At 41.6% G+C, this 24,998-nt stretch overlaps 1 protein-coding gene across 9 annotated transcripts in view; it reads right to left on the bottom strand.

Moving 5' to 3' along the window:
* Window positions 1-24,721, bottom strand: part of LOC139411432 (microtubule associated monooxygenase, calponin and LIM domain containing 2a) — a 45,981-nt gene extending 21,260 nt beyond the window's left edge. For 6 of the 9 annotated variants that reach the window (XM_071157786.1, XM_071157783.1, XM_071157790.1 and 3 more), the window contains exons 1-3: window positions 24,543-24,711; window positions 6,532-6,912; window positions 447-654 (exon numbers count right to left, since the gene is read on the bottom strand). In XM_071157786.1, the coding sequence (XP_071013887.1) occupies window positions 447-654; window positions 6,532-6,792 (469 nt within the window). In that variant the 5' untranslated portion in view covers window positions 6,793-6,912; window positions 24,543-24,711. Of the gene's footprint in view, window positions 1-446; window positions 655-6,531; window positions 6,913-24,542 lie in introns of all 9 variants that reach the window. The other 3 variants (XM_071157784.1, XM_071157785.1, XM_071157782.1) reach the window with 1 other exon arrangement.
* Window positions 24,722-24,998: the final 277 nt, after the last annotated feature.

A 24,998-nucleotide genomic window follows, 5' to 3' on the forward strand; every position in this document is an offset into this window, starting at 1 on the left:
ACATGCACACTGCACCGGTATCCATGCATTTACAAATTAACATTAGCAAATGAGCATTTACAACAAAACTTGGCCTTTGGCCTCTGTCACTTGAGAGCTGTAGAAAGATTTGCCTTCAACACCAGCAGTTGGCAGCTCTGCTTTGTATCTCTGTAGCTAAGCGCAGATGGAAGGTTCACCTTCTATTGCTCACAACCTTGGCATTATGTAATGGAAGGGATTGGCAGCATCAAGGCTACCAGACAAAAAATAGCTTTGGAGGGGAAGAGGATACAATAGCATAATCATAAGCTGAATCAAACAATATCGATAAGCAAAATATTCCATTGCAAAAGTAAGTACATGTCGGGCTATGGGAAATGTCACTTATTAATAACAACTGCTATGGCTGTACGGGCGGAAAGGTTTCCTGATGAGATGCTTACCCCACATGTAAAAGTACTTACTGATGTGGTCTATGGCTCCAGCGCAGAATTTGCCATAGAACTTCTTGGCCCCGAGGCCCTTGAGGTCGTGGATGGTGTAGGGCCACAGGTGCAACACGTTGTTCCTGGAGAAGGTGTCCCTCTTCTCAATCACCACCACCTTGGCCCCCAGCAGTGCCAGCTCGATGGCCGTCCGCAAGCCACATGGACCTCCCCCAATGATCAGGCACTGCAGGGACAAGAAAGACAGAGGGACACCATTATCATTATGAGTGCAAATAAAGGACTCAAAATTGTATTTCATAGTCACATTTCTGTTACACAAAATACGATACATGTGTGCATCATAACCATATGCCTGCCAAAGAGATCATATACTGTAACGTGCCTTATCATCATCATAAATAATACTTACTGAAAATAGAATCATTGTTTTAACCTGTAGACATACTCAATAGCAGATTAAATAAGAGGGGAGGAGTTGCGTGTTTACTGTATATTGCCAAGTAAAGTGTCTGGGGTGGATGTTTATGGTTACAGTATGTTGTGTGTTACTCTGACCCAGCGCTGGGAGAGTATGTGTCATTACCTCAACCGTAGATCCTTATTACAGCCTAGTCCTATCAAAGACATGATTCATGCATCTGCCTCACTCATCTGCCTCACTCAAAAATGCATGAAGTCAGTTATTTTGGGTTAAAGGATCCTTCTGAGAATGTGTGGTGAGAACATGACTTCATCCAGCCTTCTAGAAAGGATGAGAAGGAACTGTTTTGGAGTGTTAGTTCTTCGGAGGAATCATCTCACCATCCAACCACTCCTGAGTCAGACAGTAGCCCCTGCAGTGGCCAACAAGTTGGGTGGCTTCCTGTTTCCTTAACCTTATAACCAATCAGAGCCTCTCTCAACCAGGCTCAGCCATCTCAGCCCACTGTGACCTTTTCATTTTAGATCCCTTATTTCCTCCCCAGCCCAGTCAACCCACACACCTGACCTCTAAATCCCCCCTGTGTGCAGGGAGGGCCAGCAGTATATTTGAACAGCAGGACTCACTTCCTGTCACCCTGTGTGTTTGCCTGAAGAGCCACAGGAACGCACAGGAGGTGTCAATCTGATCAATATTGTGACACGGTCGTGTTTCAGCCCCAGCTTCGGGGGCCTTATCATGTTTGTATACTGTAGCTCTGTGCTGAATGGGGTATACTCGCTCTCTTTTTCTCTAGCTTTCTATCCTTCTCTCTCTCTCGTTCTCCCTCTCCCACTCTCTCTCCTTCACTTTCTCTCGCCCCTCTATCCCGACCCCTCTCTCACTCCCGCTCTCTCCCAGGGTGCTGTTTACAGAGCTAAACGTGCCAGCTGCCCAGATCACACCATAAATGGTACCGCTGCTCCCGGCAATAAAAATAATATTGGGCTTTAGTCATTCTGTTTTCTCATTCTGCATGTGTGAGTCTGCTGCAGGGTGTCATCAGAAGGCGAAGGAGAACATAACAGGGGTAAGAGTATGAGGTATTCAATACTCATCGGGTATACTAGCCAAACCCAGGTGGCTGCACGTGGCTGTGTCTGAACAGGAATGGTCCAGTTCTTTTCATCACGAGGAGTGATTAAAGTGAATGGGCTCTTTAACCATTGTCAGAAGAATCAGACAGTCACTGAGACGTGCCAGGTGTGTTAAGCATCACCGCCACAGAGGAAAAAGAAAAAAACATATGGAACAATGCCTTATTCACAAACACAGAAGAACATTAGCTCAGTTTATTCAGATGTGCCTAACCACACATCCCACAATGTGGGGTATTATCAAACCTGATATGAACTAGATAATCACTATCAAAGCACTACTTTTGTTTTAGTCTGTCTCTATGGTGCTATGAGAGATGAGCGGTTTGTTTTCCCTGTTTCTATGCAGTGCTGTGTTATCGCAGATGGGAGGGCTTCCTGAGGGCCCACTGCAGTTCTGCTGAGTCAGATCACAGCTACTTCCTGTCTGTCCCCCACCTGTGACCTCACTCGCTCACCCTCACCAGGAGTGGAAGACCCCGCCCCCCGCCTCACCTTTCATTCTCTCCCGTTCATTACATTACTGCACCTGGAGCCCTATTAGATGGCAATCAAATCAAAATCAAATCAAAGTGTATTGGTCACGTACACAGTTTATCATACTCACTACATGCAGAATGTACACTGGAGGCCAACTCAAACATGCTTATCAAATGGAAAGTGGACACAATGTCAGGCAGCTGGCAATTATTGTCTTCTGGAATCCTGATCAATCTATAGAGCTCAAGACTATAGGATACTGCTGAACCAAACCGTATCCTCCATAACTGCACTGTTTTGAATGAGTACAAATGACTCATTAAACTCTACAGCTATATCTCTTTAAGGAGTATAGTATGTCCTCTAAGGTCTAAGACATTAGCTGACTGGTGGTCTCTAGTGTGTACATGCTGTCCAGCCACTTCAACAGGCCAGCCAGGTTAGATTGACAGGAACACCCCCAAACACTGGGCTGAGTGGAGCTCCTTAACACACATGCTTATTCTGGCTTCACCGGAGTAAAACAAACTGACTGTGTGTGTGAGTGAGCGAGCGAGCGAGCCTGTGCACCTGCAGACATGATGTGATGCCTCAATAGCTTGGCCCAGCGCACAGTGATGGCTCACGCTGTTTTAGGACAAAACGTCAGACTTAAGGTACTCAATCCACTGAGAGAGACCACCAGGAGAGCCACAACATGAACTGGCAACACTCTCAGACAGCCATCTGGGATTTCATGGGAATTAGAACAGGAGAAAAGGAGCAATACTCATGTCTGGGCATGAAATAGGCCTGGGAAACAGGCAAGGAGGGCACAGTGTGTCTCTGAACTTTCAAATCATACCGTAGAAGGTTCCATATAGTGAATTATTTGCTCAGTGGAAGCACAATTTTCCACAGTATCAAACCATATAATTAAGGGAAAATAGGTCCATCTGTCAAGATGTCACAATTGGCAAGGGAGGATGCCAAGCATGGAAATGTTGATGACACACTGTTCAATGTTGGGCCATCTAGGGTGAGATTTACGAGCATGACAAAGACAACCTGTTATAAAGGGGAGCTCCTCTACAATGAGAGGGGAAATAATCCTTAAAAAACAGTTGTTCTGTATTTAATTCTAACCCGCATTCAGTGGGTTGTGAAGTAAAGAGTTCATGTCTTCACTGTAGTTTAGTCTAAAGGGCAGGAGACTGGGGAACTGAACAGTGTAATAAACAACAATACAATGAAAACGTTTCCATGTGCTTCATACATGAGGTATGTGCCAACATTATACAGGCATAACAGTTCACGTAAGAAAAAGGAAGTGAAATGTAGCACTTATGATTGAAGGCATTTCATGAATGCAAAGCCATTCCAAACATATGGCCGAGCTCAAGGAGCTTTGTGTTTGCACAACTGAGACCACAAATGATCATGCTGTTTGCCGTATGATTTAACTAGGCTATTATTGCAATGATAGTATGTGTCATAATGTGGAGTTTGATTGCCTGATAACTATAATACTTAAAAATGCAGAGAACAGACAAATCAGTCCCTTAATAGAAAACAGTGTCTGTATTTTGCTGAGGTATACTGGCGCTGAAGTGCAGGTCAGGAGCTCACCTTCAGGACATAGCCGGTCCAAATAGTTTCCATAGAATCTGGCACTGGACAGCGGCACCGCCCTGGAAAACTAACCGTCTCTCTCACTGGGCCTCTTCCCACTTCAGCTCACTTCTCCAGACCTCTCAGATGAGACGAGCACAAAGCAACTCTGATACTAATAAAATAAGCTTGTCAGATCTCAGGCTCAAGAAGCCACTTCAATAGGCCTAAAGCGCTTACATTTAACAGCATAATCAGTGAAAGAGACTAAGCCCAGTAACATATGACCATTCTGTTCAGTGTATCTGCTTCATATTTTAAAAAATAAATACGGGCCTTCACTGTGTTCCTTATTAAAAATGTATATATAAGAAACCAACAGTACGTGTGTGTCATTAGCATTATAGGCAGCTGTATGCAGTAACAAACTGGGGATGACTTCATATCCTATACAGATTGTATCTACAGCAGGCATTTGGAGGCTGGGTGAGGAATGCTAAAACATTATTATTCTCTGTGAACCACCACCAAACCCTAACGCATCGCTTACGCCATCCACTCCTTGTGAAGAAAGTCAAGTAAAGTCATTTATCAAGCTGTGGCAGGTGGGCCGCAATTAATCACAACAGGAGAGCCATATGCTGTACCACTATCTGTGGGAGATGTCCGTCAATTATTTTACTCCTTAAATCTCTTATTCTGTAAACAGACTTGAAACGTAAGAAGTGAGGGTAAGTTGAATTCTAGCCTCAATTTTTTTTACAAGGTCGTTCCTGTTTCCATCCACACAGCCAGCGTAAATCAAATACTTACGTGAGTCTCTCCTACTGTACCAACAGTATAGTTAATTACCCAGAACCAAGAGACTGTACATCTGTTTTATTACTTTGATAAATAAGACCATTCTACGCCGTCCTGTGGCTTGTCAGACTGAGGAGACCTAGCTGAAACTATTTGGCACGGGACTAAAGACAATCAGACAGTTTAATGAAGGGTTCAATAGAACTGGGATAGCACCTAATCATGGCATACTCTCAGATCAAGGGGGTATATGGTGTTCCAACCTGGTTTATAGTTGGTATCAGAGAGAACTAGTAAAAAGCTGTCTTATTTTGAATAACTTAAAACACACTTTAATAACATTCTGGGCATGGTTCCAACCTTTTAGGAGGGCCCAATAAAGAACACCGCCCCCTCAGTAGAACCAAGGAAAATAATCACACTTGCTGAGTGATGCTGTCTGTGGATGTGTGTTATGAAAGTATTCTGGTGACTGATTGAGGGTGATGTAAGAGGCAAGACTCTGTAGAGCTGTGGATGAGGAGGAATGAGGATAGTGCCGAAGTGATGGAGGGGGGGGGGGGGGGGAGTTACAGTAAAGGCGTTGGCATGCTTCCCAGCCGTTCAACAGTTCGGAAGAGTTTGTAAATATATTAGGATGACATTTTGTGGTGTTTTTTTGTTCGTTTTGGAGGGGTTTTTCGGCTGTTCGGACACATTTAGAGAAATGCTGCATCTGCAACAAAACATCTTAGTTAGATGTAAAATTGCCCAACTAAGATATCCTCAGCAAAAACATCAAAATTAATGACAGATTTGTTGAGTTATCTTAGATTAATTCAGACTATTTTGAGGAAGTATATACTGGCTATGGGGTTTCAAAATGCACAAACACCCTGCCACTTTTGTTCGGTTCGCCTAGGTGAGTTCGAACTGGCACCAACCGACCTGAAGCATGCAGATGCCTTAAGTGTCTGTGTGTGTTTGTTTGATTGTGGGCATGTGTGTGTGTGTGGGCATGTGTGTGTGTGTGTGTGTGTGTGTGTGTGTGTGTGTGTGTGTGTGTGTGTGTGTGTGTGTGTGTGTGTGTGTGTGTGTGTGTGGAGATGAACCTTGAGTTCTGTCTGATCAGAAGAAAAGAACACACTTTCTCAGCTGTTTATATGCGTCAGCTGCAGTAAAGGATAGTAGAGGATTTAATGTGTTCTGACAGATACAGTTTAAAGTGATGACCATGACGTTGCCTATGTCACAACCCTCCACAATGACAGAGCACTTCTCTACTAAGGAAGGACAAACTGTCGATTGTCTAAAACCGATTACAGCTGGGAAAAATGCAGAGAATCAGTCACACCTCACTATTGTGACTTGAATCTGGATTAATCATAAGCTAATGGGTCAGACCAGTCATACAACTCACAGTTACACAACGAGAAGTGAAATGCATAACATTCATAAATATTACTTCCACATGAATATATTGGGATCTTATTTCAAACTACTGTAGGGTGTGCACTGGGCACTGTCAAGACAATTTTCACGCTGATGGTCTTGGAGTTCTTTGTCTCTTTTGTCTCCAAAGACTTCCATGCAACAGAGCTCTGTGCCAATAATACCAAAGGTATATTCAACACCTCTGAATGATACAAAGCAAGTGTTATTTGAATGTCATGGTGAGTGGCTCTTACTTTACCTTGGTGCCCACACAAGCCTGGCCCTTCTTATACTCCTTGTGGCAGGTTCTCTTGTCCAGCTTGGTCCAGAGGGCCTTGGCCCTCCAGGAGGTGAGCCTGGTCTTCAGACTACAGTAGAACGTCTCATGGTCCTGAGGGTCTAGATCCAGCAGCCTGCACAGGAGGTTGAAGGACTGCAGGGTGCCCTTACAGGTGGAGGCTTGGATGAAATTCTCAAACAGCTTCCCTGCCTGGTCCTTCTCCTCCTCTGTCTCCCCCATCTTCCCCAGCGGGAGTGCAGGCTGCTTGGCTGGTGCCGGCTTGCCTTTCCTCCTCTCTCGCTCTCCCCCAGCTGTCTCAGTGGCTACACCCACAGCCTGGCCCCCATGGTCATGCCCAATCTGAGGAGGTACAAAGAAAACATATTGAGTCTGATGTCATCGCATGGCCTTTAGAAGTGTAGAATCCTTAACAGATGGCTTTATGGAACAGTGGAAAATTGTTTAAAACAGTCAAATATTGGACAGGAAAAGGGGCAACCCTCCATAAAAAAAATATTTGTTTTATTAGGTAAGTTTAAAAGGTTGACGTTTCGACTTTCAATGGCCTTCTTCAGAATAATCACAGAGGAAAAAGACTCGTTCATATAGGGCATGGGGAAGATAATTAGGGAGACAGTCAATTAACCAGCCTGCAACAATCACTGGTTTTCTACAGAACAGGTTTCATTGCATTTATTTTGCTTCAAATCAATGACTTACATATTGAAACATTTGGCATTGTAACATTTCCAATGTAAGAATAGATGTGTTTGAACTCTCATAGAAAGCATTTTTACTTTCTGACAAACTAATACAGCATGCCATACTAACTGATTGTTTATAGATAGATCCTGGGATAACGATTGTCTTCATTTCTGGACAACAATGGACTATAAAAGAGTGCACATTTCCAAAAGTCACAGCTCAAGTTCAAAAGCTCAAAATAGAAACCTGTTTCAAAACATGCAGTACTCCCATTTCTATGAACTAAATGACATACAGGAGGTCATACAGTAACACAGAGAATATCAACACAATAATGAATCATGGCTTCCATCGAGAAAAAACAGCTTGTTTCATTCTAATGACCAAAACTATGGATAAAAATACCAGACAGCTCATTGAGGTCAGACAGTTCTGTCCATGCCTGTTTGCACATCACTGACTTGGCACTAGTGGACACGGACATACTGCTAATCAGGGAGAAAAAAGTGCTTGTCTTGTGGCTTTCGCCTTCCAGCTGAAAACTGGACAGATATATATAGATATATATATTATATTATATATATATATATATATATTTAAAAAAATAAGAATCATTTGCAGAAGAGGGACATCTCCTACCCCTGGATGTACTACCTAGAGTTGTAGACTGGTCTCATAGGTCTACATTACATAGTAAGTGTACAACTGGGACACTCAAATTAGTATGAGTGATATGCATTTTTACTAATTAGCAGATTTGCAACTACTTACTACTTTTAGCTACTTTGCAATTACTTAGCATTTTAGCTAACTCTTTCCCTAACCCTAACCTTAACTCTTTTAGCTAACCCTAACCTAACCTTAACCTTAAGCCCTAAAAAAACAAATGTTAGCATTAGCCACCTAGATAACATTAGCCACAACACATGGGAATTTGTAACATAGAGGTTTAGCAAATTCACAACATATTGTATGTTTAGCAAATTCACAACATATTGTATGTTTTGCAAATTCACAACATATTGTATGTTTTGCAAATTCACAACATATTGTACGAATTGCAATACGTAATTTATCAATGAGTTGTCATTCTAAACATATCATAGAAACAGCTACAAATTAATACATACCATATGAAATGTAACACACACTAAATGTAATGTCCATAGATTTATGTAATAATATAATAATTTACGTAATTTACGTACTGTCGAGACCACGTTGAGAGCTGTGTATTTTTTCCGCTTCCCGCTAGTATTTCTAAGCCGTTGAATTCCCTAAGATAGTATTGATGTCTCGACAGGTCCGAAGGATAAAAGTGAAACAGAATATTAGTTTGAGGACAACCTCTCTGTATCATTGAGTGGCCAGGGTGGTACTCAGGCCACACCTTAACTGAGAGAGACTGAAAACTCTTCGTTAATTATGATTGAGGCTCACATATCACAGAAACTGACACAAGAAAAATAACCCAATCCCCTCCTTCAAAAACCACTAATCAAACATTTGAAAATCATGCCAGGGAATCCACACCAGAGCACAACATCAAAGCAAAATATGGAAACTTCTCCTAAAATATGGGAACGTTTTGGGTGGAGATCATGGCTTCTGTGAGGTTTGGGAACAGCAGTCCTTTGATATTCAAATCATCCATGGAGAGGGCTGGCCTGTGCTGGGCTTGGCCATGGGAGAGGTGAGCCCAGCCCAACAGGACCTGCTGCAGTGCCGTCCCCCACTCAACTAACACTACAGGGCCTGGGGGAGGAACACTATATATACAAAAGTGTGTGGGCACCCCTTCAAATGAGTGGATTCGGCTATTACAGCCACACCTGTTGCTGACAGGTGTATAAAATTGAGCACACAGCCATGCAATCTCCATAGACAAACATTGGCAGGAGAATGGCCCGTAATGAACAGCTGAGTGACTTTCAACCTTGCACCGTCATAGGATGTGACCTTTCCAACAAGTCAGTTTGTCAAATGTCTGCCCTGCTAGAGCTGCCACGGTCAACTGTAAGTGGTTATTGTGAAGTGGAAATGTCTAGGAGCAGCAACAGCTCAGCCGCAAAGTGGTAGGCAACACAAGCTCACAGAATGGGACCACCAAGTGTTGAAGCGCGTAACTTCACTAGTTCCAAACCGCCTCTGGAAGCAAAGTCAGCACAATAATTGTTAGTCTGGGGCTTCATGAAATGGGTTTCCATGGCCGAGCAGCCACACACAAGCCTAAGATCACCATGTACAATGCCAACCATCAGCTGGAGTGGTGGAAAGCTTAACGCCATTGGACTCTGGAGCAGTGGAAATGCATTCTCTGGAGTGATGAATCCCGCTTCACCATCTGGCAGTCCAACGGACAAATCTAGGTTTGGCGGATGCCAGGAGAACGCTACCTGCCCGAATGCATAGTGCCAACTGTAAAGTTTGGTGGAGGAGGACTAATGGTCTGGGGCTGTTTTTCATGGTTCCATGCTAGACCCATTACTTCCAGTGAAGGGAAATCTTAACGCTACAGCATACAATAACATTCTAGACAATTATGTGCTTCCAACTTTGTGGCAACAGTTTGGGGAAGGCCCTTTCCTGTTTCAGCATGACAATGCCCCCGTGCACAAAGCGAGCTTCATACAGAAAGTGTTTGTCGAGATCGGTGTGGAAGAACCTCACTAATGCTTTTGTTGTTGAATGGAAGCAAGTCCCCGCAGCAATGTTCCAACATCTAATGGAAAGCCTTCCCAGAAGAGTGGAGGCTGTTATAGCAGCAAAGGGTCATGCAGTGTATCTGCTCTGCTGCCTACTGGAGTTGGGCCGAGTGACACCACCTCTCGTCTTCCACTGTGCAGCAGCTGTTGAGAGAACGATATGCCATCTGTCCATGAAGAAAAGTGTTATTATGTCACTGACACATGATAAGCAACTCCATACATGAGACTTGTCTTCTGTTGTCAAGTCCTTGAACCAAGTCTTCGTTCTCAGACAGCTTTCGGGGATGCGTTTTGGGAAACAACTCTAAATAGGCATACTTAAAAGGAAAGATCCACTCAAAAACTATCTTCAGGTAGTTTTTTCCATTAGTCCACTGTTGATACAGTCTCAAAATGTTTTGCATGTCAGCAGTCAAATTTTCAAGATATAGGATTTTCAAGAAGCAAAGTGTCACTCATGATGATGCATTTTGGGACTATATACCATGGACTAATGAAAAAAATAACAAAATATAGATTTTTCCTGGAACATGAGCACTATTTGTGGTCACTGAAAACAGTTCTCATACAAACAAAATCATCCTATCTTACAGAATCCTGTTTGGCCCAAACTAGCTGTATATTTTGCATCCTGTTCGCTGTTGTTTTTTTGCCTTATAGTCATTCATCCTGGATAATGGGATGCAAGCTCGTATTGAGGACAATGTGGGAGGGGTGTCAACTTTTGTCCCCCAGGCTGATACACACACCATAGTGACCCCCGGCTCCTGTCCCAGTGTCAGACACAAAACCCTATAGGCCTCTCTCTGGAGACAGCCAAGCCACAGACCGCATTCCAACGCTGCATGCCTCACATAGCACTGAACTGCTCTATCAACAAGGAACCAGAGGCAACGCCTACCGAGCTCTGTCAATGGTTCAACCACAGTTATCCAATGGCGGTGCTCATGACTCTGGGCCCATTCTGCAGTCCGTTATCAGTGTGTTTTTGTGATGTAATGTTTATGAGTGCTGGGAGATGGCTGGGAGGGGCTCAGCATAGTATACAGGTGCTTTAATTAGTTTGGGGCAGGGTCATTTGTTTATGCAAAGGGTGTATTATTATTCTGCTGGGGGATAAGGTTGTTCCCTTTGCCCTGCAAGGTGTGGTACAAGACAACATCTGCATTCACACCATTGTTGAAATAACAACAGCAAATGGTGAGAAAATCCTGCAGTGGATGGAATGAATGGACCGCTTTGTCCTCTGGTTATATTGGTCTTGTTGGATGTGACCACATGATGGTATTTGCAACAGTTTTTTCTGTATAGATTTCATAATAAAAACTTAAGGACTTCTGTTGAACTACAGTAAACAACCGCTTGGGCTTCCATTAACAAGTAGTTGTACTCCCAGAACAACATTTCAGAAAGCAATTTTAATATGTGGCTATCACAATATCAGACCATTTCCAACTAAAATATACAGTAACTACAACTTCTGCTTGGAAAGTTGAGATACAACCAGGGGTTTACGCTCCAAGCTTCACGAATTGTTTTTCCCTCATCAAATGTTTTTCCCTCATCAATCTACACACAATATCCTATAATGACAAAGCGAAACATGTTTTTAGAAATGTTAGCAAATGTAAAAATGTATTGAAAACAGAAATACCTTACTGACATAAGTATTCAGACCCTTTGCTGTGAAACTCGAAATTGAGCTCAGGTCCATTCTGTTCCCATTGATCATCCTTGAGATGTTTCTACAACTTGATTGGAGTATTTGTGATGAATTCAATTCATTGGACATGATTTGGATAGGTACACACCTGTCTATATAAGGTCCCACAGTTGACAGTGCGTGTCATAGCAAAAACCAAGCCATGAGGTCAAAGGAATTGTCTATAGAGCTCCGGGACAGGATTGTGTCTGGGCACAGATTTGGGGAAGGATACCAAAAAATGTATGCAGCATTGATGGTCCCCAAGAACACAGTGGCCTCCATCCTTCTTAAATGGAACATGTTTTGAACTACCAAGACTCTTCCTAGAGCTGAGCAATTGGGGGAGAAGGGCCTTGGTCAGGAAGTTGACCAAGAACCTGAATCTAGAGTTCCTCTGTGGAGATGGGAGAACCTTCCAGCAGGACAACCATCTCAGCATAAATCAGACCTCGTAGAGTGACCAGACGGAAGCCACTCCTCAGTAAAAGGCACATGACAGCCCGCTTTGAGTTTGCCAAAAGGCACCTAAAGACTCTCAGACCATTCGAAACAAGATTCTCTGGTCTGATGAAACCACAATTGAACTCTTTGGCTTGAATGCCAAGCATCACATCTGGAGGAAACCTGGCACCATCCCTACAGTGAAGCATGGTGGTGGCAGCATCATGCTGTGGGAATGTTTTTCAGCGGCAGGGACTGGGAGACTAGTCAGGATCGAGGCAAAGATGAACGGACCAAAGTACAGATAGATCCTTGATGAAAACCTGCTCCATAGTGCTCAGGACCTCAGACTGGGGCAAAGGTTTACCTTCCAACAGGACAACGACCCTAAGTACACAGCCAAGACAATGCAGGAGTGGCTTCGGGAAAAGTCTTTGAATGTCCTTGAGTGGCCCAGCCAGAGATCGGACTTCAACCAGATCTAACATCTCTGGAGAGACCTGAAATAGCTGTGCAGCAATGCTCCCCATCCAACCTTACAGAGCTTGAGAGGATCTGCAGAGATGAATGAGAGAAACTCCCCAAATAAAGATGTGCCAAGCTTGTTGGGTCATAACCAAGAAGACTCAATGCTATAATCGCTGCCAAAGGTGCTTCAACAAAGTACTGAGTATAGTGTCTGAATACTTATGTAAATGTGATATTTAAGTTTTTTATTTTTGAATAAGGCACTAACGTCACAAAATGTCGAAAAAGTCAAGTGGTCTGAATACTTTTCGAAGGCACTGTACGGCCAGCTAGAAAAGCTGAGGCTACATTGTCCCAGATGGAATCCCATGACCTCACCCATGATCTCCATCTGATCGCATGGAAAGGCAATCCGCAGGCAGACAGCACCATCCCACAAAGCACCCGTAAAAACACACATACAAAAAAAAGAGAGAGAGAGAGAAAGAGCGAGAGAAAGAGAGACACAAAGAGCTGGGCTCGATGGCCGTTCCAAGCTGTTTTTACGCGAACCTGGACGCTCGATTTCACCATACGGTACAGGTTTCAACAATCATACCTGTTTTTTAAAAATCGCATCTGCCCATCTATGACTTGGCTAATTACTAATCCATTTGCAAACACTGGCTACTCATTTTATGCCTGTAATATCATTTTAACAATGAATCAAACAAACCATCCCATCACTGGTGCTTTCACAATACAGCACGGGTGTCTCAGTTACCTGTGATTGTATTAGATAATAGTTCTCATAACTTTGTTATTCAAAGACACTTGACTCATGACTCTGACAGAGTATACTCTACAGCGAAACTGAGGCAGAGCTACAGTATATAGCATATAGTATATCTCCTGAAGGTTATTCTGAGCTCAGGTAATCCAGTGCATTTTTCAGAGGGATGAGTGTACATGCTATCAGTTTCCAGAGGAGGAATTCTCAAGATGTGAAGTATGTACCTGTTACAGCTGGCCTGCCAAGGCAGAACAGCTAAAGGGAGCTAGCCAGAGACACACACTCCCTCAAACACACACATACCTGTATACGCATTATACTGTAAATAAATCGGCACATTTTCTTTGAGAGCAAAACAATTATTCAAACACCAGCTATTTAATTAATGCAATGAGACTTGTAGTGGAGCGCATTTAGTGAGGAGAATCCCAAGTCACCTTAACACCTAAAATACCTTTACAACAACACCAGTGTCAGGTTGTATTAGTCTAATAACAACCAACCAGGCAATACATGGTATTAGGCAGAAAACACTGGCCAATAACTTAATAAGTGGGCCTATTGCTGCATCAGCCATGGCCATAGAAACTGAGCAATATAGTACATACTGCTAGACCAGTAAAACACAAAACAATGACGTGATGTCCATCTGTGTTGCTCCACACAGCCTCAAGCTATCAAAAGACAATGAGAAGCTGACGACTCAAAGGAAAACAGTGTGAGGGCTGGGAATGACACGTAATGCAGTTAATTACAGAGAGAACTGAAGGAAACCAGGAAGGAAGCCCTCAACCCCTGATAAGGAGACATTACGCCTCAGAGCTGGAAAACAATCTAAGAAAACCATATGTTCCAGCATCCCACCAACAACTTTGCCCCTCTCCAGCCCTCATAACTCGCTTGTACTATCTCAACTCTGAGAAACCTGGCTGCCTCTTCAGGCAGCGGTGCCAAAACAAAGGAGAGCGTCTTGGACACGGTTAAAAACACTGCGTTATCTGTCCGGTTCCAGTGAATGTCATTCATCTAGAGAGGAGAAAATAATGAATTTACACAGAAGCAGGCGCTGGAGAGGTGAAGCAGCTGTCTGCCGTCTGGAGGCCTGTCTGACCCACGCAGTGTGTGTTAACCACATGTCCTCTTGGACTTGGAGAAAGATTTATCTGGACAAACTTCAGACACACCAAGCACACAAATAATGTCTGTCCAGCTATTTGAAGTGTGACAGACAGTATGTAATCCACTTAGCACAATAGTTTGACCTCATCCAGTGGCACATTCTTTTCTTCATTTCACACAAATAAATGAGCAAATAGCTGACAAACGCCGTGAACTCTCGCCATGTATAAAGATCCCACAAAGAATGCTCTGATGTTCTTAAATCAACATTGAAAAATCAGGGAAACACTGGAATAATGCCATATTCAATGCAATCATTACACCAATAGGCCATACAGTAACATGAGGTCCTCATAATGTGAGTGAGATCAAGATTCTTACGGTGAGAAGTGACTGCACAAGGCAGATTTTTTGGTAACTGACATTCCCCAGACAGTCAGACAGACATTCAGTCAGCAGAGGCAATTGGATCCAAAGATTCTGTTCCATATTTCAGAATGGCACCGAGGGGTTTATATGACACTGTATGACCACAGGGAAGGAATAGAGGAGCCGGTAAGGCAACTTTCAGGGAAGTCATGCTCAGAATAGACAGGTGTCATGTTCCAGAGGAAAACAGCACATGTCCTGGAGGATAGCCTGACATCTGTATAAGACCACTCTACAAACATAAATACACTGTGTTGCTGACCACAAAGAGAACAGCTCCATCAGACCTGAAGGATCTGTGCCACTCTTCAGAAAAAGGACTGCTGGACTCTGTCCATGACACTTGATGACCATTTATTGTGATCATAGACACAATGATGGAGTGCTTAGGGGTTGTTGCTCTGTAAACACAATTATACTTTAACCCTTACAGTAATTTGAGGGTAAAGAAAGTCATGATATGCATCCAGCAAGTGGTGTAAAGTACTTAAGTAAAAATACTTTAAAGTACTACTTAAATCATTTTTCGGTGTATCTGTATATTTTTGACAACTTTTACTTTTACTTCACTACATTCCTAAAGAAAATAATGTACTTCTTACTCCATACAAGTAGCATTTTGAATGCTTAGCAGGACAGGCAATTGCTCCAATTCATGTACTTATCAAGAGAACATCCCTACTGCCTCTGATCTGGCAGACTTACTAAACACACATTTATTTTATTAACGAGGCAAGTCAGTTAAGAACAAATTGTTATTTACAATGACAGCTTAGGAACAGTGGGTTAACTGCCTTGTTCAGGGGCAGAACAACAGACTTGTGTCTTGTCAGGTCGGGATTTGATCTACAACCTTCAGGTTACTGGCCCAACGCTCTAACCACTAGGCTACCTGCCGCCCCTCATGCTTTGTTTGTAAATTATGTCTAAGTGTTGGATTATGCCCCTGTCTAAAAAACATGAAGGAATTTATGTAAGGTAGGGTAGCCTAGTGGTTAGAGCGTTGGACTAGTAACCAGAAGGTTGCAAGTTCAAATCCCCAAGCTGACAAGGTACAAATCTGTCGTTCTGCCCCTGAACAGGCAGTTAAACCCACTGTTCCTAGGCTGTCATTTAAAATAAGAATTGGTTCTTAACTGACTTGCCTAGTTAAGTAAAATTAAAAGGTATTTGAAATTATTTATAATTTTACTTTTGATACTTAAGTATATTTGAGCAATTCCATTTACTTTTAATAGTTAAATATATTTTTACTCAAGTAGTATTTTACTGGGTGACTTTCATTTTTACTAGAGTCATTTTCTATTAAGGTATGTTTACTTTACTCAAGTATGACAAATTGGGTACTTTTTCCACCACTGCCTCCAGCTACATGTGGCAGAACTCTGATGTGTTATTGGGTCATCTGATATGTGAGTCTGTCTGTTTTCCTGTCCAGATCAAAGGGATGGAGAGCTGCCACTGTGAAACTGCCTTTGCTGGAGGTTAAAGCACAAGGACTGAGTCAAAAACTCTTTTTAAGTTCCCTTAATGACCGATTTCTGAGCTTGTACAAGCCAGGGGAAACGTGTTAATGTAGTCTAGTTGCCGATTTATATCCTGCTGATGACCGTGGTGGTTTAAGTTGGCAGAGCGGGATCCTACTGAAAGGATCAACCAATTTAAACCATGCATAAATCCTGCAAGTGATTTGCTTTCTGAGCCTCAACCTCCCACATCCTCGTTCTGTCCTGGTGCTGGAGCTGTTGCCTGGAAACATGTGCTCACTTTCACAGTGTGGCTCTAGGAAGGAAATAATGCAAAGAGGAAGAAGAAAGTTCACACAGTTCTGCTCTGGGATATTGTGAATAAGCCTACAGACAGACGCTGCTCATTTGGAATGCTGTCTGCTGTTTTCTTGACTTCAGCTTATTTATCTTCTTATCTTCTTTACTGTAGTGAGCCCTGAGAGAGACATAGCTCTGAATCCAAAGGCTTGGTTCATGTCAAACTAGTTATACAATTAGATTAACCTGAGGCCCCAGAGCAGGTGCTCTGGTGCGTTTTTTTATCTCTAACATCCGTGTATAAATCAAGCCTCACACAGGCAAATTGTCCATCTGGCAATTCTAGCAAATGCCAGATGGGCCAGACCCTCTTTTTGTTGGGCTGGCTGGTAAAAACAAAACAAAATAATTTAAAAAACGGACATGGCAGGAGGTCCATGTGCCTGTCAAGATTTGGTTTGAAAGATTTTTGTGCAATTTCTCTATTGTCAATAATATACTGGAGCATTTGGGACGGCCCGGTTTTCTGATTGGCTGAGCTGAGGTCACAAAAATTGTCACATTCAAACTCAAACATGCCTCAGTAAAAACACCCGCTCTGACTCTCTGTCATCAGTCAGCCCAGATCATGGATTGTTAAAAGGTGGTGCCTCGAGGCCTACGCTGCTAAATGTGTGAAATTTACAAACTTATTTTCTAAACATTCTGGTTCTGCTGAGTTCTAAAAGACATTAAATACAGCGCTACTGCTTTTTATTAAAGTTATAATGTATTACAATGAAACACTGAATTAATGTGTAATAATTGCTAAATAATCCTCTGTTAAAGGTCAATTAAAAGACTGTATTTAAATGGTTTTTTCAATGTTTCTGAATCTCAGTCTGTTCAGTCAGCGAGTGAGTATAAGTTTATGAGATGGAGTAACGAGCAGTGTTGCCAACTAATTTTCAGGGTAAGTTGCTAGAGGCAGGTTGATTTGTTGCTAAAAGTTGCTAACTGACATTGTGATGTCATTGCTTGATAACGTAAATCTGTGTCATTATGTAGAATACACAATAACGTTACTCAAATTGACTGGCCATCTCTGCAAAAAATATGATTTGACATTTGTTCAGGTACAGACTCCCACTCTTTTCTGTACTTCTGGCTGTACAATTTTGATTGAGACATGTTGATTGATGTTGTAAGTTCTGTTCAAGATCAAACATTCGGGACCAACTATATTCATTGGGTTTGGCTCGCCGAACACGTACTACTGCGGCGGCAGTCAGCCAACAATGATTTGCAATTTACTGAAATTGCTGCTGGCCTGCTGCTGCCCTGCTGCTGCCCGTGCACGAGCTAAGTGCCCGCTGCTGACATCACTCACAATGCACTTTTGCAGCCAGGCACGTGTGTTGTGACTGAGTGTGACAGAGAAATCGTTTTTGTGTCATTTAGAGGGAAAATTAGTGCATTTTAGCGTTTGAGTCACTTCAAATGTTGCTAAAAGTTCCAAATACATTTTTAAAAGTAGCTAAATGTGTTGCTAGGTGCTGTTTGAAATAAAAGTTTCCAGGGTAGTCTGAAAAGTTGCTAAATCTAGCAATAAAATTGCTAAGTTGGCATCACTGGTAACAGTGACTCTGGTGTCGGATTACATTACATAGGCATCGCCACTGGAGGCTGGAAAGCCTATTTTGTTCGCTAAAAGGCTGTAGAGATGTACTGACAGTTTCTTAATATTGTGGCTCCTCTATAATATATACAGTGCCTACAGTGCCAATCCAATGGCGTGCTCATGACTCTGGGCCCATTCTGCAGTCCGTTATCAGTGTGTTTTTGTGATGTAATGTTTATGAGTGCTGGGAGATGGCTGGGAGGGGCTCAGCATAGTATACAGGTGCTTTAATTAGTTTGGGGCAGGGTCATTTGTTTATGCAAAGGGTGTATTATTATTCTGCTGGGGGATAAGGTTGTTCCCTTTGCCCTGCAAGGTGTGGTACAAGACAACATCTGCATTCACACCATTGTTGAAATAACAACAGCAAATGGTGAGAAGATCCTGCAGTGGATGGAATGAATGGACCGCTTTGTCCTCTGGTTATATTGGTCTTGTTGGATGTGACCACATGATGGTATTTGCAACAGTTTTTTCTGTGTAGATTTCATCATAAAAACTTAAGGACTTCTGTTGAACTACAGTAAACAACCGCTTGGGCTTCCATTAACAAGTAGTTGTACTCCCAGAACAACATTTCAGAAAGCAATTTTAATATGTGGCTATCACAATATCAGACCATTTCCAACTAAAATATACAGTAACTACAACTTCTGCTTGGAAAGTTGAGATACAACCAGGGGTTTGCGCTCCAAGCTTCATGAATTGTTTAAAAAGCTATAGTATTAACACATGCTGGGGAGGTCTTTCTGTGTTGGTTAATGGAAGCTAGCACACACTGCCCTTACGGTGCCTGCAGAAAGTATTCAGACCCCTTGACTTTTTCTACATTTTGTTACGTTACAGCCTTATACTAAAATAGATTTTTAAACTATTTTTCCACCGCAATCTACACACAATACCCCATAATTCCAAAGTGAAATTTTTTTTTAAATAATATTGCAAATGTATAATAAAAAAATAAAAAAAACAGAAATACCATATTTACAAAAGTATTCAGACCCTTTGCTATGAGACTCAAAATTGAGCTCAGGTGCATCCTGTTTCCATTGATCATCTTTGAGATGCTTTTACAACTTGATTGGAGTATCTGTGTTAAATTGAATTGATTGGACATGATTTGGAAAGAACACATTGGTCTCCATAATTCTTAAATTGAAGACATCTGGAACCACCAAGACTCCTCCTAGAGCTGGCCACCCAGCCAAACTAAGCATTCGGGGGAGAAAGGCCTTGGCCTTTCAGAGAGATCCTTGATGAAAACCTGCTCCAGAGCACTCAGGACCTCAGACTGGGACAAAGGTTCACCTTCCAACAGGACAACAACCCTAAGCATACAGCCAAGACAATGCAGGAGTGGCTTCAGGACACGCCTCTGAATATCCTTGAGTGGCCCAGCTAGAGCCTGGACTTGAACGAGATCTAACATCTCTGAAGAGACCTGAAAATAGCTGCGTAGCGATGCTCCCCATCCAACCTGACAGAGCTTGAGAGGATCTGCAGAGAAGAATGAGAGAAACTCCCCAAATACAGGTGTGCCAAGCTTGTAGCATCATACCCAAGAATACTTGATGTTGTAATCGCTGCCAAAGGTGCTTCAACAAAGTACAGAGTAAAGGGTCTGAATACTTTTGTAAATGTGATATTTCCATTTTAATTTTTAATAAATTAGCAAAAAAGTCTAAAAACCTGTTTTTGCTTTGTCATTATGGGGTATTGTGTGTAGATTGATGAGGGGGGGAAACTATTTAATCAACTTTAGAATAAAGCAGTAACGTAACAAAATGTGGAAAAAGTCAAGGGGTCTGAATACTTTCCAAAGGCACAGTATGTAATAGAAATTAACCCTTAAGATAGGGGAGGACATGTATGACAGTCAGGCACTCTGAGGATTTTATAAGGTATTATGGGCCAATGGTCATCTATTAAGCATTTATTCAGTAATTTTTGTTATTTTTTATCTAATACATGTGCTTATTCATTCACAACTAGGATGTTGCTGGGCCCAGCACAGGCAGTGGGGTCCCCTGGTCTTCTGTTACCAGTGCTGTGGGAAAGGAGGCTTAGCAGAGACAGCTCAGAGGTGAGTACAGTGGAGGTAGGAAGAAAATAGAGACACACAAATGTATGATCTTAATTTGAGCCAGTTTGCTACAGCAGGGAAAGTATCCTGCAGCAACGGGAAATGTGAATTATTATGTGGATGGGGGCTGGTGTGGCTAAAATGCCAGGGCTGAATTTTGTCCCAGTCTGCCCCTGAAGCCTCGGCACAACCACTAATTACAAACTTAGTAAATTTTGACAAAATTACAAGAACAGCAGATTCGTGCTGAGTTTGGGAAACTCCCTTAAGGGGGCAAATTCAGATATTTTGGCAACACACTAACTCTTGAGTTTTAACAACATTTGGGAACTTTCATGTAGACATATTAAAACGTAATAAATCAGCGTGGATTTGATCTTTACCCACCCACCCCCTCAATTAGACCAACTGTGACATCTAGAGAGAGACCATAAACCTTCAGCATCTTTACATCTCTACATTCACTCCCAATATAAAACCTTGTGATCTTTCTAGAAATCTGCTTTTGGGGAGAGCAAGTCAAACCTGATGATGTATTGTTATTCCAGATAGCATAGGTATGCTGATACAAACAAGAGAAGAAAAATGACAGAAGAGGACCGCTACAGATAAACTTTTGATTTGTTAATGTCTGTTGTATACACTGCACAAAAACATTTGCTCTGAAGAAATCACATTTGTCTATGTTCTATAGTATTGGAAAAAGGTTCCACATCAAACCAAAAAGGGTTCTATCGCTTGCTTCATACATGGAACACCTAAAAGCTCTATACAGCACTCCAAAGAACACATTTTTCTAAGAGTATACTCCCTTGGCTAACAGCAAGTGTATAAATCTTAGTGAACAATATTATTTTTACTGTTCCTTAACTTCAGTTAAGCACAAGAAATACTATCAAGATTGAACATTCCTAAGGAAATTCCAACAAGACAGGAGAAAAAAATGTGTGTTTTCTGTTTGAGCGTGCAATGTTTTTCAAATCCAGGGAGAACAGAGTATTTAAATCACACATGGACAACCAATGCCTGAGACAGATTCAGACACGTAGACATGTCGTCTATTGAGATGTTGACACATACTCTATCAGTAAGGTAGTGAAGCACAAAGTAATAAAGCAGGACTTTAAGTCTTACAGCACGGTGAGGAAGAGCGTGCCATGTTTTCAACCGGCACAGGATGCACAGGAAATTATTGCTCATTCAAGAGGGGGCGGAAAATTACATGACTGTATGATTGCCGCTGCCTTCTCAAAATGTCCTTACTGAGTCACAGCTGCTCTCTCATGGCCAGGTACTCACAGTGGCCTATTTTCTAGTGTGACTTTGAGATAAAAATAAATCAGACAGATACCACCACATACTGTAGGTACACTTTCAAGAGTACCCAAAAGAAAATGGACAATTCCATTCAGATTTCAGTCATCCAAAATGTGTGCTTATAACATATTATATATAGCGTATCTAAATACCTTACAGATGTCTCTGAAACTGATCTGTGATCATCTGACCTTGTATGCTGTAGCTAATGTGCCTCGCCTGGGACAAAGCCTGCTGTACAGTATTTATTATTTAAAGTCACAAGTTCAAACTCAAAATCAAACTCGTTAGTGAGTAAGCTTAGAACGTCCCATAATTCTTCTGAAAGGGGAACATGAATTCATCTGACAGAAACAGGGCCTTTGTGTAACTCTGTATTTCACCACTAAGAGCTGCAGGGGGAGAAAATGCTCACTGGCTTGTGCAGACAGTAATACCTGTTGATTTGAATACAATATAATAAAGCCTTAACAGTATACTATGATTAAGAAAACAATCAAATAATAATAATAATAATATAGTTTTCCTGAGATAAAAGGGTGATGAACGTTCAATGAATGACTGCTTAATCATTGTCTTTCTCTTAATGTAACTCAATGTAAAGAAAATACCATGCCATGGTAGAAGCCTATACCACTGTAAAACTCAGCCAGATACAGTTGAAGTCGGAAGTTTACATACACCTTAGCCAAATACATTTAAACTCAGTTTTTCACAATTCCTGACATTTAATCCTAGTAAAAAAATCCCTGTCTTAGGTCAGTTAGGATCACCACTTTATTTTAAGAACTTAAAATGTCAGAATAATAGTAGAGAGAATGATTTATTTCAGATATTATTTATTTCATCACATTCCCAGTGGGTCAGAAGTTTACATACACTCAATTAGTATTTGGTAACATTGCCTTGAAATTGTTTTACTTGGGTTAAACATTTCGGGTAGCCTTACACAAGCTTCCCACAATAAATTGGGTGAATTTTGGCCCATTCCTCCTGACAGAGCTGGTGTAACTGAGTCAGGTTTGTAGGCCTCCTTGCTCGCAAACGCTTTTTCAGTTCTGCCCACAAATTTTCTATGGGACTGAGGGCAGGGATTTGTGAAGGCCTCTCCAATATTTTGTTGTCCTGAAGCCATTTTGCCACAACTTGGGAAGTATGCTTGGGGTCATTGTCCATTTGGAAGACCCATTTGCGACCCAGCTTTAACTGTCTTGTCTTGAGATGCTTCAATATATCCACAGAATTTTCCTCCCTCATGATGCCATCTATTTTGTAAAGTGCACCATTCCCTGCTGCAGTCAAAGCACCCCCACAACATGATGCTGCCACCCCCGTGCTTCACGGTTGGGATGGTGTTCTTCGGCTTGGAAGCCTCCCCTTTTTCCTCCAAACATAATGATGGTCATTATGGCCAAACAGTTCTATTTTTGTTTCATCAGACCAGAGGACATTTCTCCAAAAAGTACCATATTTGACCCCATGTGCAGCAAACCATAGTCTGGCTTATTTATGGCGGTTTTAGAGCAGTGGCTTCTTCCTTACTGAGCGGCCTTTCAAGATATGTCGATATAGGACTCGTTTTACTGTGGATAGCTTCTAAAGCCATGACATAATTTTCTGGAATTTTCCAAGTTGTTTAAAAGCACAGTCAACTGTTGTAAAAAATGACTTGTGTCATGCACAAAGTAGATGTCCTACCCGACTTGCCGAAACTATAATTTGTTCAAAATAAATTTGTGGAGTGGTTGAAAAACGAGTTTTAATGACTCCAACCTAAGTGTATGTAAACCTCCGACTTCAACTGTACATCAAGCGTAAAGGCATAGCCTGCCAGAGAACCTGAGGGGGGCCGAAACCGAACATATTTAAAAGAGATCTTAATACACACCTTTTTAGCTTAGCTTCTCCTTAGGGTGCTTTTTTAGTCTTTCAGTTTTTATTGTTATTCTTTTGTTTTTTATCCTATTATGTTTGTTGTGTAGTAAATATTTAGGTATTTATTTTCATAATTTTGTATTTATGTTTTTTTCCTGTGAAGCACATTGTGTCGCTATATAAATAAATACATAAATAAAAGCTTGATTTCAATTGACAAATGAATCCAAAATTGTGACCAATTCTAATTTGGCATAAACATAGTCTCACCTGAGACAAGTGATGATTGAAGACTAAACGATTATCTCTGAGTATTCAGGCTGGAACATTTCTCACAACCTCTCTCATATATGGGAGAAAAGTTCCAGCCTGGATACTCAAATGATCCTTTAGTCTTCAATAGTCACTTATCTCTGGTGACAAATCACACTACTCAAACTAATAGTACAGTGTTAGTAATTTACTGCCTCGCTCTTAATGTAACTCAATGTAACTTTAAAGAAAATACCATGCCATGGTAGTAGCCTATAACATTGTAAAACTCAGCCAGACACATCAAGCATAAAGGCTTTTAAACCTGGATTATGGTGGAGACACATTCATCATTATTATAATGGTTGAACACACAGAGCTATTTTATCAGAGTATGGAGACAAACCAGATGCTTTATTGTCCAGTTCAGACACACAGGCTCTTACTGTATGTACAGGAATCTGTATCTAATCCTATCAGAATGTATTTATTTGAATACTAAGGCAAAAAAACATGTACAAATCCCACAGTAGAGAAACAAAATAAATTCCTCAGATAAGATTCGATTTTACAAACTTGAATGAACTATGTCACAGTGTTCAGACTTAACTGTCATGTTGCTCAATTGCCTAGACATCTGCCCAGCGGTCACTGATTTGTGAAACATGCGTAATTGGAAGTGTGACTTACTTTAGTTTACAGATTAGAAAAAATAAATCAACTGGTCCAGTCTTGGCAGTTGATTGAAGAGGGATATTCAAAACCTCAATGACCGGTCAGAGAAAATGTTTCTAATAGAATTTGCGCTGGCTATATGTGTCGGTACGTCTCTTCCAGTCACTCACTCTGAACTACTACTGGGCTAAATTACTGTCTCACTATAGTATCTCCCGTCTATTGCACGAGGGCGGTGCTGGAGATTACAAGACCCAATGGTAACTTCTGATACACTGTGCTCGAAATTTAAATGATAAAAGGCGTCATTACAACTTTACACGCAAATACTGTAGATGTAGCCACAGTGCAAAAAAATTACAGCATAGATTGTAGTATACTCTGATTATTTTTTATGGAGAATAAAGATGGATTTCAGTTTAATTGGTCTTTTGCTAATTAAGCAACAAATAAATTAACCAAATGTAATAT

The sequence above is a fragment of the Oncorhynchus clarkii genome, chromosome 6 (genome assembly GCF_045791955.1).
Source record: "Oncorhynchus clarkii lewisi isolate Uvic-CL-2024 chromosome 6, UVic_Ocla_1.0, whole genome shotgun sequence".
NCBI lineage: Eukaryota > Metazoa > Chordata > Actinopteri > Salmoniformes > Salmonidae > Oncorhynchus > Oncorhynchus clarkii.